The sequence below is a fragment of the Amblyraja radiata genome, chromosome 3 (assembly GCF_010909765.2).
Source record: "Amblyraja radiata isolate CabotCenter1 chromosome 3, sAmbRad1.1.pri, whole genome shotgun sequence".
NCBI classification, from domain to species: Eukaryota; Metazoa; Chordata; class Chondrichthyes; order Rajiformes; family Rajidae; genus Amblyraja; species Amblyraja radiata.
Window position 1 is genome coordinate 42,423,420 of NC_045958.1, and position 14,477 is coordinate 42,437,896.

The following is a 14,477-nucleotide window of genomic DNA, read 5'->3' on the forward strand; positions in this document are numbered from 1 at the left end:
TCACTACCAAAAACCCCAAACAAGGCATCTGGATAGTCATCGACATTAGTGCTTCAAACTCTGTTATCAAATTGGTATTGGAATGAAGCATTCAATGAAAAAAAATGCAGGTCATGACCCAAGGATCCCTCTAAACTCGACAGCCTAAGGAATAGCACCTTCGATATTCCAGCATCTGCAGTTCCCTTTTGAGCCTAAGGAATACTTTAAGTGCCATTGGTGTTATAAAGTAGAAATGCCTTGTAATTTTTTCATAGGACACATTTTTTGTGTAAATAAAAATTTACATGAAGCTGCAATTGGAGAATTATGATCTTGCCTGCCCACATAGTTTGAGTACAATGATGCCAAACCTGTATAATAGTAGATAAGTTTAACATTAATATAAACCAGTGTTTTGAAGGGACAGTTCCTGCATGCCTCCCTACATATTTACAAATAAAGATGCGATTGGAGTTGAAGCTCCTTTCACAAGTTTACTTGGCTGGATGTATTTTTACAAATGTACAAATGTACAAATCTTTGCTAAAGAGAACAGTGTATGAGCTTACTGGTGGGATTTTTGCAAACAAAACATAGATTGATAATAAATTAAAAAAAATTAAATCTGTCTTTGTTAGGCCTGACAGTTAGAAATTGCAGATACAGTTTATCATTCAAAGAATCTCAGGGTGTCAATAAATATACACACATACAGACACACACACTAAGGGTTAAATTAAAACAACATGGACGTATAATACACTGCAAGGAGTCAAACAACTATTAAGATCATAAAGATTACCGTGCTTTTCTTCATATCTGGTCATTTAAAAAATCACGCATAGCGTGTTTGAAAGTTAACAGTGACATTTTATACTACCACAGATCTGTGATATACAAAATTAAAATATTTTAACAAAATGTGTACCTTTACAAAAATCCTATCACTTGAACAATATTTGCATAGAATAATTATACAATTATACAATATTTCAAGCAGCAGCAACATATGCTGACATTTATGACTAAATTAAGCTTAAATGTGGCACAGATAAACAGATCAATGTACATATCATATGGATCACACAAAATTGTTCCCAATCCATTCACAGGAGTTTTACAACTCCTAACATTATACTATTTTACATTGTACATTTGTATAATACATGTGTACATCCTTTAAATATTATAGAGAAGCAATATTTAACAATACAATAGATTAACAGTTACAGTAAACTGTTTTCACAATTCTGGATCGCCTGTATTCATAGCCTGCAGCTTCGAGGATCAAACTACACAAAGTAATTGTTTTCCCATCTTTGGCCATCTGTACATTACAAATTCCAACTGGATAAAGTAAAAGAAAACAAAGCTATTAGTTTATCACAGCATTTTACGTGACATACAATATATCGGTTTTTCACACTCAAGACAAATATTACTTGCTAATACCTCTCAGATCGTCTGGGACAGGTCTGCTCTGTGTCCCCAGAGTCAGAACTAAACATGGAGAGGCAGCATTTAGTTTTTATGCACCACATATCTGGAACAAACTCCCAGAAAACTGCAGGTCTGCTGCAACTCTCAGCTCTTTTAAATCTAGACTGAAGACTTTTCTGTTTGCCGCTGCCTTTCAGTAAACAATACAATTTATTAATTACCTATATTGCACTGTAACTTCTATTCCTGCTTTTATTCTATTTTAAATATTTTATTTGATTGCTTTTAATTTTGTAATTATTTTATCTGAATAATCTAATAATCGTTTTACGTGTTTCTTTCCAATGCTTATAATGTTTTATGTAAAGCACTTTGAATTACCTTGTTGTTGAAAGGTGCTATACAAATAAACTTGCCTTGCCTAATACAAATTTAACTTGAGTGGTATTTGATTAAATAATTTTCCACTTATTAGAACAAATCAGGAATGGTTTTGCTTTCATTTAATCTAATCAGATGGCAAATGAACAGTTCAAACAAATGTTTTAAACATCATGGCATCTTTCACAGAATGCCCCTCGGAAACTTACCTAATGTGTTCTGTTTCCATTGCTCTGTGTTTCACATTCATCGTCTTCCAACTCTAAAACTTCCACCTTTGAGTCCCTTTTATAAGATGCATCAAAGGGCACATGAGGATCAACAAATGCTCCCGCCTTAGTTTCACTGTACTCCTCATAATGTGGGCATCCTCCAAACGCATTTTGGCTGGGGATTGGAGGATGCACAGCAACAGTAACAGAGGCTGTGGCAGTCACAGTAGTAATAGGCTGGCAGTATGTTGGTGCAGAAACACCATTGGCAGTGAATGTTGGATTCCTAGTCCTATGAAAATGTGACCGATAACTCGACTGATCGTTATTGCCGAGTCTGGAATGCCCTTCGTGAGCAGTTTCAAAAGCGTCCATGCGCGGCCTATAAGAAGGCGGTCGAAACTCTTCTCTCGCCTCCAAACCATGGTCCCTGCAATTCCTCCGCGATTGCTGGCATTTGATATTCTGTGGAGGGGACGGTTGAGGTCTTGGTCGATGGAATCTGGATTCCGGCTGAACAACCTGAAATTAAAGAAAATCATTAATGATACAGAAGTATCCATGAGAACATACTGTAGCATTCCGATTATGCTGCACACAAATCACAGCTATGATTTATCCACAATGAATTACATTATAAGTATTAATAGCAAATAATACACTTTCATTAGAATTGCTAATGCTTAACTATTGCTGTAAAGATCAGATAACCAGGATATAATGGAACTCATGGATCATTTTCACCTACATCGATAAAACTGATTGTTCAGAAATCATTATGATCCAGCTTACAGCAATTTGTTTCTCACAGCCCCTTTAAACTCACCAGGACGTTAGTTCCAGTATTTTTTTAACCTCACTACCATTCTGAATCCGATGCTTGCTTTAAACTCACTTTGAATCTGTATCCCACAAACCCATCATTTTCACTGGATCCCCATATATGTGCTTCTTGTAAACTCACTGGATTCATTGGAAAGTTTAGCGATGTACATGTAAACATGAAAAAAATAAGTGAATTAAAATTGTGGTGGAATATTAATAGACGTAATATCCACTAGTTTGGAATATGTATCCTTGCACAACCAAACAAATTTTAGAAATACTTCACTTACTGTAGACCTGGGGAAAACAGGATTTTCAGTTGCTTCCACCATGATTTGGTGGGGTGCTGCAGTAGAACTGAGATTAGATTCATAATGCTTTAATTCTTCATTAATCCCAGAAACTGTAGTTTGAGAGCTGAATTCAGAATCTGAAGAATCAGATCCATTATTCCCTTGTTCATTTGGAATTGCAAACCTCACAACTCGAGGTGGTGGATCTGGTGATGGAGTAGGTAACCTTGTTCTTCCATCGCAAGGTGAGATCTATGGACAAATGTGTGAAGAATGATTAGAGTCACTGGGAGTTCATATCTTTACTATAGCTGGTTTCAGTGAGGTGACAGAACTGTTCCATTCTGTTTGTAGTTTGTTTGGTTGTTTGTTTGTTTGTATTTTTGCACAAAGTCCGCGAGCATTGCTACTTTTCATTTTACTGCACATCTCGTATGTGTATGTGACAAATAAACTTGACTTGACCAAAAATCTTGGGATTGGCTTGGCTTTAAAGTAGGACAATCGCAAGCTTAACTTGATAAAGTCAAACATGATAATTGACTGCCACATCAATTATGTACCAAGTATTCTCTAATTTGTAAAGCAATTATTTTACAGCATGGACAATACAGATAATGCCACTATTATTAAAATTCATCATGGAGAAAATGATAAACATACCTCTGGAAGTGGTCCAAAGTAGGACAGCAGCACTGGAAGTAAGACTAATCCATTAAGAACACCCAGAATGGTTAAAATGGCAAGGACTGCAAAGAAGTACCTATAATAATTGTAAAGAATAGTGCAGTTAATTTCAAGAAACTCCTTATAATGCAAATCTTTTTCACAAATAAAAACAAACCATTGTGTAAGTATACATTTTTTTACTTTAAATCACAGCAATTATTTACCTTTCACATCAGAGGCTATTTCCTACAACAAGTGTTAGTTGATCAAAATGAGAAGATTATATTAGTTTGTTAATTGTACTAACACTTTGACTGTTATTCATGAAGTTTGTTATACACACAGAAAAATATGGAATGTGGCATGAATTACTAAACAGGTTCATACAACATGCACAATGCAAGGGGCCCCCATTACCTTAACCTCAGCAAAAGAGTGTAGAATTTAAACAATTTAGACTAGAGGCAGGGGGAAGCAAACGCTCAGCCAGCTAATCCATTTGCATCTCACAAAAGAATCACTAATTAAATTTGTAGTGTATCATCTAACAACATCAAACCTTTTTGCCTACACCACTCAGAGAAGCCGAGTTGTTGTTTTACCATATAGTTAAATCCAATATAGAGCATGAATCAGGGCTCTGATGTAAAATGCTACTAATTCTATAGCAGTTTCTGGCATTGTATTTCATAAGATTATTTCACAATTTCAGTTCACTATAGCATCATTGCACTGCAAAATATATTTTTTCTGAGGTACAACTTGCCCTCCATAAATATCCTGTTTTGCATTAAGTATCTCAAATTTGCAAGTGTGTAACTGGTTATTCATTCAACTTTTTAAGGTCAAGAAATGCAAAGGTAACCTTATAATCAAAAGTAAATATATTACTAGCTGGTATTCAATCTATCTGGGAGAAGCCTTGTGGATATACATATGGGTAAAGACTTCATGGCTAAGGTTTCAAAGGACATAAATAACAATCCATCTAATATCTTGTACAGAAGCACAGTTATATTACTATACTTAAACATAACATAATTCTCTTAAAAAAATTAAAGAATACATCAAGCAGCAGTCAACACGGCTTTAAAACGAATGATGTCATCCATTTGAGATTTTGTTCGCAAAGTGTAAACATTGTCATTATAACCCAATATAAGCAAGTAAGTATTCGTATCACTCTAAGAGCAATATGTTATAGAGCATTTTGATCCACTGTTTTACAATGGAGCAAACGAGATTTTACATCTGTTCACTTCAAATGTATTGCAAATTTTAAGCCAACATTGTCATTTGGTTTAATGGCTGCCCTAGTTTGACGACTGGCTGAATCTGTTATTGGGCCCCATCTGCAGCCTTGCAACTATATCCTGTGTTTATTTAATATTTCACTTATATAAATATGCATAAACCAAGCTAAATTTTGCTGTAGCTAAATTAAACAAAGTCCCAAAGCTTAACAGGCTACTCTCTTTAAAACAAATAAACTACAAAATATAATTGAGGTGTCAATTTAATCTATAATTGGAAAATAGGCTCCAACTCCCTAGCATGTCCAGTTACAGAACTGAACCATATACAGTAAAACTCCGATAATCCGCTATCTGACTATTCAGAACTCCCAATGGTTTGTCATCCTTCTCACCAAATGATGTTTGCTGTGCTCCTTTCCAACTTACTGAGGCTCAGGTTCCTGTTCCAGCTCATCGGGACCCTGGTGAGTTGGAAGCAAGCAAAGGAACCAGAGTCCCAGCGGGTTGGGATCAATCATTCATTCACTTCCCATTGTTGAAATTATAAAATCACAATAGAAACATAGAAAATAGGTGCAGGAGTAGGCCATTCGGCCCTTCAAGCCTGCACCGCCATTCAATATGATCATGGCTTATCATCCAACTCAGTATCAGCCTTCTCTCCATACCCCCTGATCCCTTTAGCCACAAGGGCCACATCTAACTCCCTCTTAAATATAGCCAATGAACTGGCCTCAACTACCTTCTGTGGTAGAGAATTACACAGATTCACTACTCTCTCACAATAGACTTGGTGTAAAGGTTAAACAGTAAATGTGGTAAAATAAATCCCAATCAGGAACCATTATTTACACTTTCATTTTAGAAAATATTTTAGCCAGTAAATTATTAGAAAGTAAGGTTAATAGCAAAACAAATTTCATAATGGAACATCACTGACAAAGATTTTAAATGAAATGACCATGCAGCTCATAACGATCATGTGAAGTGCAGAACTTCTGGTTCTGAATGGGAAGAAGATAGTTTCTTACCTTACAATGAAGTCAAATTCAGACCCAGCAAGCATGAGAACACCAAGAAGAGTCGACACAGCCCCATCCAGCACAGGTGCAAACATGTGCTCCAGTGCAAGAACTGCCCGGCGGTTTTTGTCCCCAATGGCAGTTAAAAAAGCCTGTGGGGGATAAAATCAATGCACTCAGGTGTGGTACTCACTGAAGACATTACATCAAATTTGTAAAGCCATACCCAATAGTTCAGCAGCTGCTGTGATTATGCTTCCTAAACTGAATGCCTCAGGTACTTTTTACCAAGCAAGTTTCAAAAGAAAAATCGACGCCATTTTTAAAAACAAAACCCCAAAATCAAAAAATCAAAGGGATGAATTGATACAACTTTTCATTGTTTTTATGGATCTTCTGCAGTAATTACGTCAAATGGTTAGGAGGCTGTTCAACCATGAAAAAAAACGATGTTACAATAAAATAATGGACATTTGAGATTCTGGAACAGTAAAACAAGATGACAACCAGATACTGACTCCTCAATTCTATCATTTAAATGTTTCCTATGCTCACCATAAAATAGAGGGATTATTTAAAATTGATAGTTATTTATGATTTTGCTCTGAGCAATAATGTATTAGACGCATTTAACTATAATGGTCCATCTGTCTGCGTTATTTGGGAGTACTGGAACAACTATTTTTTAAAAGCTGCTCTCAGCCACGTCTATCCAAATGCAGAAAATGCGTTTAGTAGTCAGATCCTACTGCACTGAATGTACTCCGACTTGCATACTCCTGGAATAACAAATTTTGTACCAATATTTTAAGCAGAGACATGATTTAAAAAAAATTTTAAATCCATATCTTTAAATTTCCATTTAGTGTGGGCATTATTTCATGATTTCTTTTAATACAAAGTAATTTTAATAAACGTTTTCCCAATGGTGGACTTCCTCAAGGAATATCCCCAAAAAATTACTGACATGCACAGGTTTTCGTCTAATTTACATGGAGATTCTATCCTAACCTACTTCACAGTCACGTCCAAATTAAACAATCATATGTGTTGCCTAAAAATAATCATTGCCTAAAAATAAACATTGTTTTGGTTTGCCTATGTCTCAGACTACAAGCACTTAATTTTCTATTAAGAATTTCTACCCATAGGTAGTTCATTTTTATTCCTGTTAAATCATATAATATAACCATATAACAATTACAGCACGGAAACAGGCCATCTCGACCCTTCTAGTCCGTGCCGAACACATCATCTCCCCTAGTCCCATATACCTGCGCTCAGACCATAACCCTCCATTCCTTTCCCATCCATATAACTATCCAATTTATTTTTAAATGATAAAAACGAACCTGCCTCCACCACCTTCACTGGAAGCTCATTCCACACAGCTACCACTCTCCGAGTAAAGAAGTTCCCCCTCATGTTACCCCTAAACTTCAGTCCCTTAATTCTCAAGTCATGTCCCCTTGTTTGAAACTTCCCTACTCTCAGTGGGAAAAGCTTTTCCACGTCAACTCTGTCTATCCCTCTCATCATTTTAAAAACCTCTATTAAATCCCCCCTTAACCTTCTGCGCTCCAAAGAATAAAGCCCTAACTTGTTCAACCTTTCTCTGTAACTTAGTTGCTGAAACCCAGGCAACATTCTAGTAAATCTCCTCTGTACTCTCTCTATTTTGTTGACATCCTTCCTATAATTAGGCGACCAAAATTGTACACCACACTCCAGAATTGGCCTCACCAATGCCTTGTACAATTTTAACATTACATCCCAACTTCTATACTCAATGCTCTGATTTATAAAGGCCAGCACACCAAAACTTTCTTTACCACCCTATCTACATGAGATTCCACTTTCAGGGAACTGTGCAGTTATTCCCAGATCCCTCTGTTCACCTACATTCTTCAATTCCCTACCATTTACCATGTACCTGAGAAATCCTGAGAATACAGTAGCTCAGAGGTATTTCCAGATACATTTCTTGCATGGTTTTGTCAAAATGGACACACAATTGAAGGTCCTTTCACATACCAAAGCAACGTGTACAGTGAATTCCACCCCAATTCCAACGGAGGCAATGAGGATCACCACAGGAACTGCACTCAGTTTTATTCCAATGAGGCCCATCATCCCAAAAAGTTCCACCGTCATCAGTGCTAGGACCAATACCTAAATGTGGTTTTGAAAAAAATCAAAATACATTAGCTTGCTATGGTCATTCTTTAATTTGACTGGATCATTTTTTGCACAAAAATGATGACACGTACAGTTTTTTTGCAAGTTTCTTCATGAACAAATTAACTTTTAAATGTAATTTGAACTGTTTTACAAAGAGCCTCATATTTTTGAGTTTGACAGGTTCTGAGCATTCTTTGCATGGGGCAGCAAGCAAGGCCCTCACTTTGTAAACACTGTGCCCCTATTTTTATACTGGAAATATTTCAGATTTATACTTAGCTCTCATTCACCAAGAAATCCACATTTTAGAGCACCTTTAACATGTCAATTCATTAAAGGTGAATCAATTTAAAAAAGACTGTGTCAAATATGATATTAAGGAGGATGATAAAAAATCCTCCTGGCCATGAGCTTAGAGTTGATGATTTAATATGTGGATTGCAGCTTTGTGGATAAATTGAAGTTATGGAAAGTGGTTAATCTATCTGATGGGCATTGAAATGGTCGAGTCTGGAGCAAGATAAAATTTGATTTTGTGCCAAAAGCAGATACGCTGAGGTCGAAACAAAGACAATGTTACATTGACGGTGTCTTTCAAGGAAAAGACGTGAATTCAGAAGCACAGCTTAGAATTTTATAGTTTGTAAAATGGTGGTGTCAAAATACATGCAGTGGTTGTTGTAATATCTTTGTACAATACACCCATATTGCCGTTGTATAGTATATAAATGAGAAATAGGAATGGGGAGAAGAGAGAGATCTTTCTAGGACTCCAGAGTTGCAGAACAAAGACGACAGGGCACAGGATTTACTGGCTATAACTGAAGATATGAGGTTGGGACCAGGTGACTGTATAAACTTATGACTGAAGGGAGGCAAACAAGGAGGATGCTGTGGTCGCCTAGGTCAAAGCAGGAACAAGGTCGTGAGCGACAGAGGGAGGCTGTACCATGGTCAGATGACGAGGGTGTGTTTTAGTGTCGCGCAGGGGCAAAAACATAATTGCAAAGGTTCAGAAAGAAATCTGGATTATTTTAAATATTTTTGCAAAATGCTTTGTAAGTGAAGATGAATCAGGTTGGACTAAAAGCTTCAAAAGACAAGAATGCTATTATTGGCTGATGAGTGTCAGATTACCGGAGCCTCTTTGCCCCTTACAAAAATAAATTGGTCTGGTTTGTGTTTAAATTCAAAAATTATAATTGAGACAAAGTCATTCTTCCTTCCCATCTAGCTATCAAAAAAGAAAATATGTATGCCAATAGAAACAAGAAGATTTGCACTGAATTTCAATGATATTTCGTAGTGAGGTCAGAATCAAAATGCAAAGTATTTTTCCTTTAGGTTCTGACCAACCATTTTATTTAAGAGAGCTGCAGAGCCTAGTGTGACATTGCTTTAACTTTTAATGAAATTACAGGTGATATCCTAAATCACAGAACACTCCATCCAACATATTGCATACTAAACATTTCTCTTCATTAAACATACTGGCATATAGAGCTTGTGACAGTATCAGTTAATTAGCTCACATCTGGTTTTATTAACAGCCTCTAATGCTTTCACCAATTTCCCTCTTACCTTAAATTAGTCAAAGCAAGGGAACATTTCTTTCTTTAGATGACATACTCCTTGCTAAACTTGAAACTAACTCTAAAGTTTATCTTTCCACTGCTTAAATTTTCACCATCGTCATGTTTCCCAGCCGAATAAACATCTCATGAATGATGTCACAGGCATACCCCACCAAAGGCCCAGACATAAACAAAACGTTTCCCAATTAAAAAGCTATGCCAAAAGGAATTCAGCAGTATTAAAGCTCCTTCTAAACTTACAATGATCCCAGCCGTCCAGGGGTTCAAGAGGAAAAGGGCGCACACCAGGAAAGTACAAGCCAAGACCACGCTGATGGCGAGCAGCAACCAATGTCGGAGCCCGACGTATTGTTCCCAGAAGAGAAATGGGTATCCGTTCGGATAACTGGCAAGTCCTTGGTTACTGAAGTTGTTGCATATATTTCTGACTTTTTCAATAGCTTCCACAAAGTCCGTTGTTTCACGCAGTATATTGAGGTAGAAAGGAAACTGGGAATATTCAATGGGCTCAGATGCTGGAACTAAACAAAATGAACCAGTTTACATTTGTAAAAAAAAAACTCATATTTTTCATTGCTATTTGCATTGCATAAATGAGATTTATTTATTAATGGATTTATTCTACTATTACTAATCAGAATTATTCATCAAATAATAACTTCTTAAACCTACAATTAAATAACTGTCCCTTCAATTCAGATCAGGTCCAACTTCACTCCCCAGCCTGTGGGACTGTAAATTTGATAATCTTAGCCGAGCTGTATTTTATACAATCAGTAGACAAGCTCCTAGGCTGAAGGGAAAAGGTTTTGTTTCTGATTATTATGCATTTCCTCCTGAGGTTAGAGCCTCTATGACAGTGAAAATAGAGTTGGGGTAAGGAAGATAAATAATTAAGAATTGGAGTGAGAAATTGAACTTTGATCAAGGCGCAAAACAGGTAATAGCTGATATTGAAGGGAAAGTCAGATGTACAATGGGCAAGTAACCAACCCACTGTAGTCAGTTCTGAGACTGCATCCCAGCCAAATTTCATTATCACTCCCATTCATTCCTTTCTAATTAGCTTTAAAACAACAATCAATATGCTGTATCATTTTTGCAGCAACTTTTATTTTACTCTTTGGTAAAATATTGTAACTACAGCGGCAAAATGTTTTGGCTAAAGACTCTTTATGGCCCCAAAATTGAAAAGTAGAATTGGTCCTTAATTTAAAAGCAATGCTTTATTAAGCTTAACCCTTCCACTCCAAGAGCCGCAATGAATTGTAAAACTAATTATACAGCCAAAAGGTTCTTGCTAATATAATCATTCATTTTACCTTTGCCCACATTAATGATGGAAATGACATTAATTTTTGGAAAGAAATTTGATAAATTCCAAAAATACAATCATGTTTTGTATCTTATGTACAGAATCACTATTTAAATTCAGATTATAAATATATACCTGGGTGGCTTCAATGGCATAAAAATTAAACAATATCCAGACCTAATTACCTGGTGAAAGCAAGTTTGATCAGACTGTGACAATTGAGCCTTTGTTTAAAAATCAAAATGTGAAACCTCTACATCTGAAGGTCTTGCTGTATTTTTTTTACCAAGTGCCTTTCCTTTCTTTTTTAAATACAAGACTTTTACCAAAAAAATCCCCCAACAAAACCAGCATTGAGTTTTTGCTGCTGTGTGTTCCAGACCCTGCAGGGTCATTCAACTGACTTGCTAAACATGATTTGCCCTATTATAATCTCAACTATAAATTTTCATTAAGACAAGACTTGGCCGGCTGCCACCAGGCTCCGGGGTTTGGAATACAGTGCAATGTCTTTGTCCAATCACATACCCAGCACTCACTCAGCAGACCAATAACCTCGACTTGCAAGCAGTCACATAACTGAAACCTGAATGGAAATTAAATCAATCCAAGTTCCCTCCTTGAGACATAAAGGACCCCCTCCCCGGCCAATACTAAACAGAATTATCGTGATGAAGCACAGGTGTGCAAAAACCCACATACTGGTATCATATCATTGACTAATGATTATGGAAAAGCCTTTACAGTTTGTGGAGGGAGTAAAACATGCGCCTTTTCCACAGGAAATCAAATTAATTCCAGAACAAAAATACACATGTAATACTTTTGCTCACTTGACCTTCAGCATTCTTATTGTAACAGTGACAGGGTTTATATAGTTATTTTCAAAAATAGAATTTATGCAGGAGCAGCAATTCCAGAATGTAATTTTGAGCATTTTTTAAAAAATGATTAATTTATTATATTATTGATAAGAAAAGCAGCATTTTCAAAACGTGATAGACTTGATTAGAAGCTTTCCTGTCATTTTCCACACCTTGCGCCAATTTACAATTTCCAAACTCCCCAGGGCATTATAATATAACAAAATCCAGATTTTACTATTATTGTAATGTTAAGATCATCAGCTTCACAGTCATAACATCACAATACATCAACAGCTTTGTGATTTCTGTGCCTTCATAGCATATAGTGAAGTCACAAGTTCATCCTTACTCTTTGGATTCCTTTTGTTTTTACAGGCGTCTCCAAAGGCAGTCAAGAGAAAGCAGTTAGAGTTGATTTAACCAGCCAGGCTCAAAATTCTCAAAAAATGTAAAGGTTTGGGGCATGAACTTTCAGAAAGTTTACAATGGTGTACTATCAACAAATTGATCGCAAAATCGCTAAATCATTGGAGTCTCCTGCGAAAGTTTCTTCATTGCCACTTCCGAAACATACAACCTCTACAGCCAAGAAGGCCAACCATGAGTTACACGCCACCCTGACTTGAAGTATATTACCATTGCTTTATTATCCCTAGGTCCGATTCCCAAAATACCCTATTCAACAATATTGCGGGAATATATCCACCAGAAGTATGGATGTTCAAGAAGGTGTGGCTTATGACTATCTTCCCCAATCAATCTGTTAGTGACCAATTTTGTTGAACAGTAAATATGAGTTATAACCATGGGATCCGATAATTCCTTGCAAGACCACCATCCATTCTAGCCATCCCTTTGCTGTACTAACTCAACTTTTATAAAGACACTCGACCAAGTGGGAACCATTGGGTCCCTGTCACACGGTAGGCCTGGTCCCCCAACGTAATCCATTTCCCCAACACAATATTCCGCCACTCACCCGTTCCCCCAACGCAACCCGTTCCCCCAACGCAATATTCCACCACTCACCCATAGCCCCCAACTGCGCAGGCGCGGCTCATTTCCCCTCATCCCCCAGCACTCACTCCCTCTGCCAGAGATATTCTCTCCCACCTATCCATTCCTCAACCTTCTCTGCAACTTAAAACTAACGCTTTCTCTCTTTTCGTGTTCTGTCGAGGTGTCTACAACCTGAAATCTTTCTCTTTCCATAGATGCTTCCTGATCTGCTGATCAAGCAATTTCAACACATTATTAGAATAATTAATAATAGCACTTTAGTACTTTTCAAAGAACAACAGAGGAATTATTCTGAGCCAAGATTTGTCATCCTGCAATCAACACAGCACAGATTATCATCATTGTGGCATTGCAGACATCCGTTGGCAAGAGTTACATAAAGACAGGTACTCTGTGTTCTCTGGGATCTTGCAGTGAGTGAGTAAGTGACATTACCATGCATTGGTATCAATTAAAGTGTGCAATTCTTCCATCATGATGGTGTGGAAGCCAAATCAAGTCAAGTGGGAGACTGATATGATCCTGCCCATTTTCAAAATGTTTTCCAAGTATACACAAAATGCTGGAGTAACTCAGCGGGTGAGGCAGCATCTATGGAGAGAAGGAATTGGCGACGTTTTGCAGCGAGACCCTTCTTCAGTTTCGTTCCCGAAACGTCGGCAATTCCTTCTCTCTATAGATGCTGCCTCACCCGCTGAGTTACTCCAGCATTTTGTGTCTACCTTCGATTTACCAGCATCTGCAGTTCTTTCTTAACATTCTCCAAGTATATCCTGGTTTATTTGGTCCCTGTTCTTTTCCCCTTTGTTTTACCTGGTATTGATACTAAAAACACTTTAAAAAACTGAACTTAAAATATCTCTGGTTACAACCACACAATGGCTCAGAGAAAATACTTGAGATTAAGAAGTTAGATCCAAAACAAAGGGAGGGAAAATACTTACTTCTAAGTGCAGTTTCTGGCCTGTTGTCTGCCTTGTCGTGAACCCATTCAGGAGGAGGTGGCCGAATGTTCGCTTGGGAGGCAGCATAAGCCACAGGGTCATTACTGACCCAGGCAGTCAGGTAGATGTAAAAAGCATTGGGATTGATGATTCCATCAGCATTCACTAATCGCTGTTTAGTCAACTGCAATACGATGAGAAACTGCTTAGATCACAGTATTTTTTTTTCATTAACATACCTCACAGCCACAGAATAAAAGAACAACCAAAATCCTCACATAAAGCAATCTTGCTGTCACAAGGAATGAATTAAAACCAAATTTTACTTCAGTTAAAGGTTCAAAATACATCACAAACACACCAATATTTAGCATTCCATATATATATATTTATATATTTTTTAGAAAAATCTAAAATGTGAGCGAAAGAAAATTTGGCAAGAGTCCCCCATGCACGTCTGTGTGCAGTTAACCTCT

The 14,477-nt window shown here is 37.0% G+C and overlaps 1 protein-coding gene across 2 annotated transcripts in view; it reads right to left on the reverse strand.

Annotated features, from left to right (window-relative positions):
* Positions 1-505: 505 nt before the first annotated feature.
* Positions 506-14,477, reverse strand: part of ptch1 (patched 1) — a 71,718-nt gene continuing 57,746 nt past the window's right edge. For both annotated transcript variants that reach the window (XM_033017704.1, XM_033017703.1), the window contains exons 17-24: positions 14,002-14,185; positions 10,097-10,377; positions 8,115-8,252; positions 6,090-6,232; positions 3,797-3,896; positions 3,131-3,385; positions 2,013-2,537; positions 506-1,329 (exon numbers count right to left, since the gene is read on the reverse strand). In XM_033017704.1, the coding sequence (XP_032873595.1) occupies positions 2,013-2,537; positions 3,131-3,385; positions 3,797-3,896; positions 6,090-6,232; positions 8,115-8,252; positions 10,097-10,377; positions 14,002-14,185 (1,626 nt within the window). In that variant the 3' untranslated portion in view covers positions 506-1,329. The remainder of the gene's footprint in view (positions 1,330-2,012; positions 2,538-3,130; positions 3,386-3,796; positions 3,897-6,089; positions 6,233-8,114; positions 8,253-10,096; positions 10,378-14,001; positions 14,186-14,477) is intronic.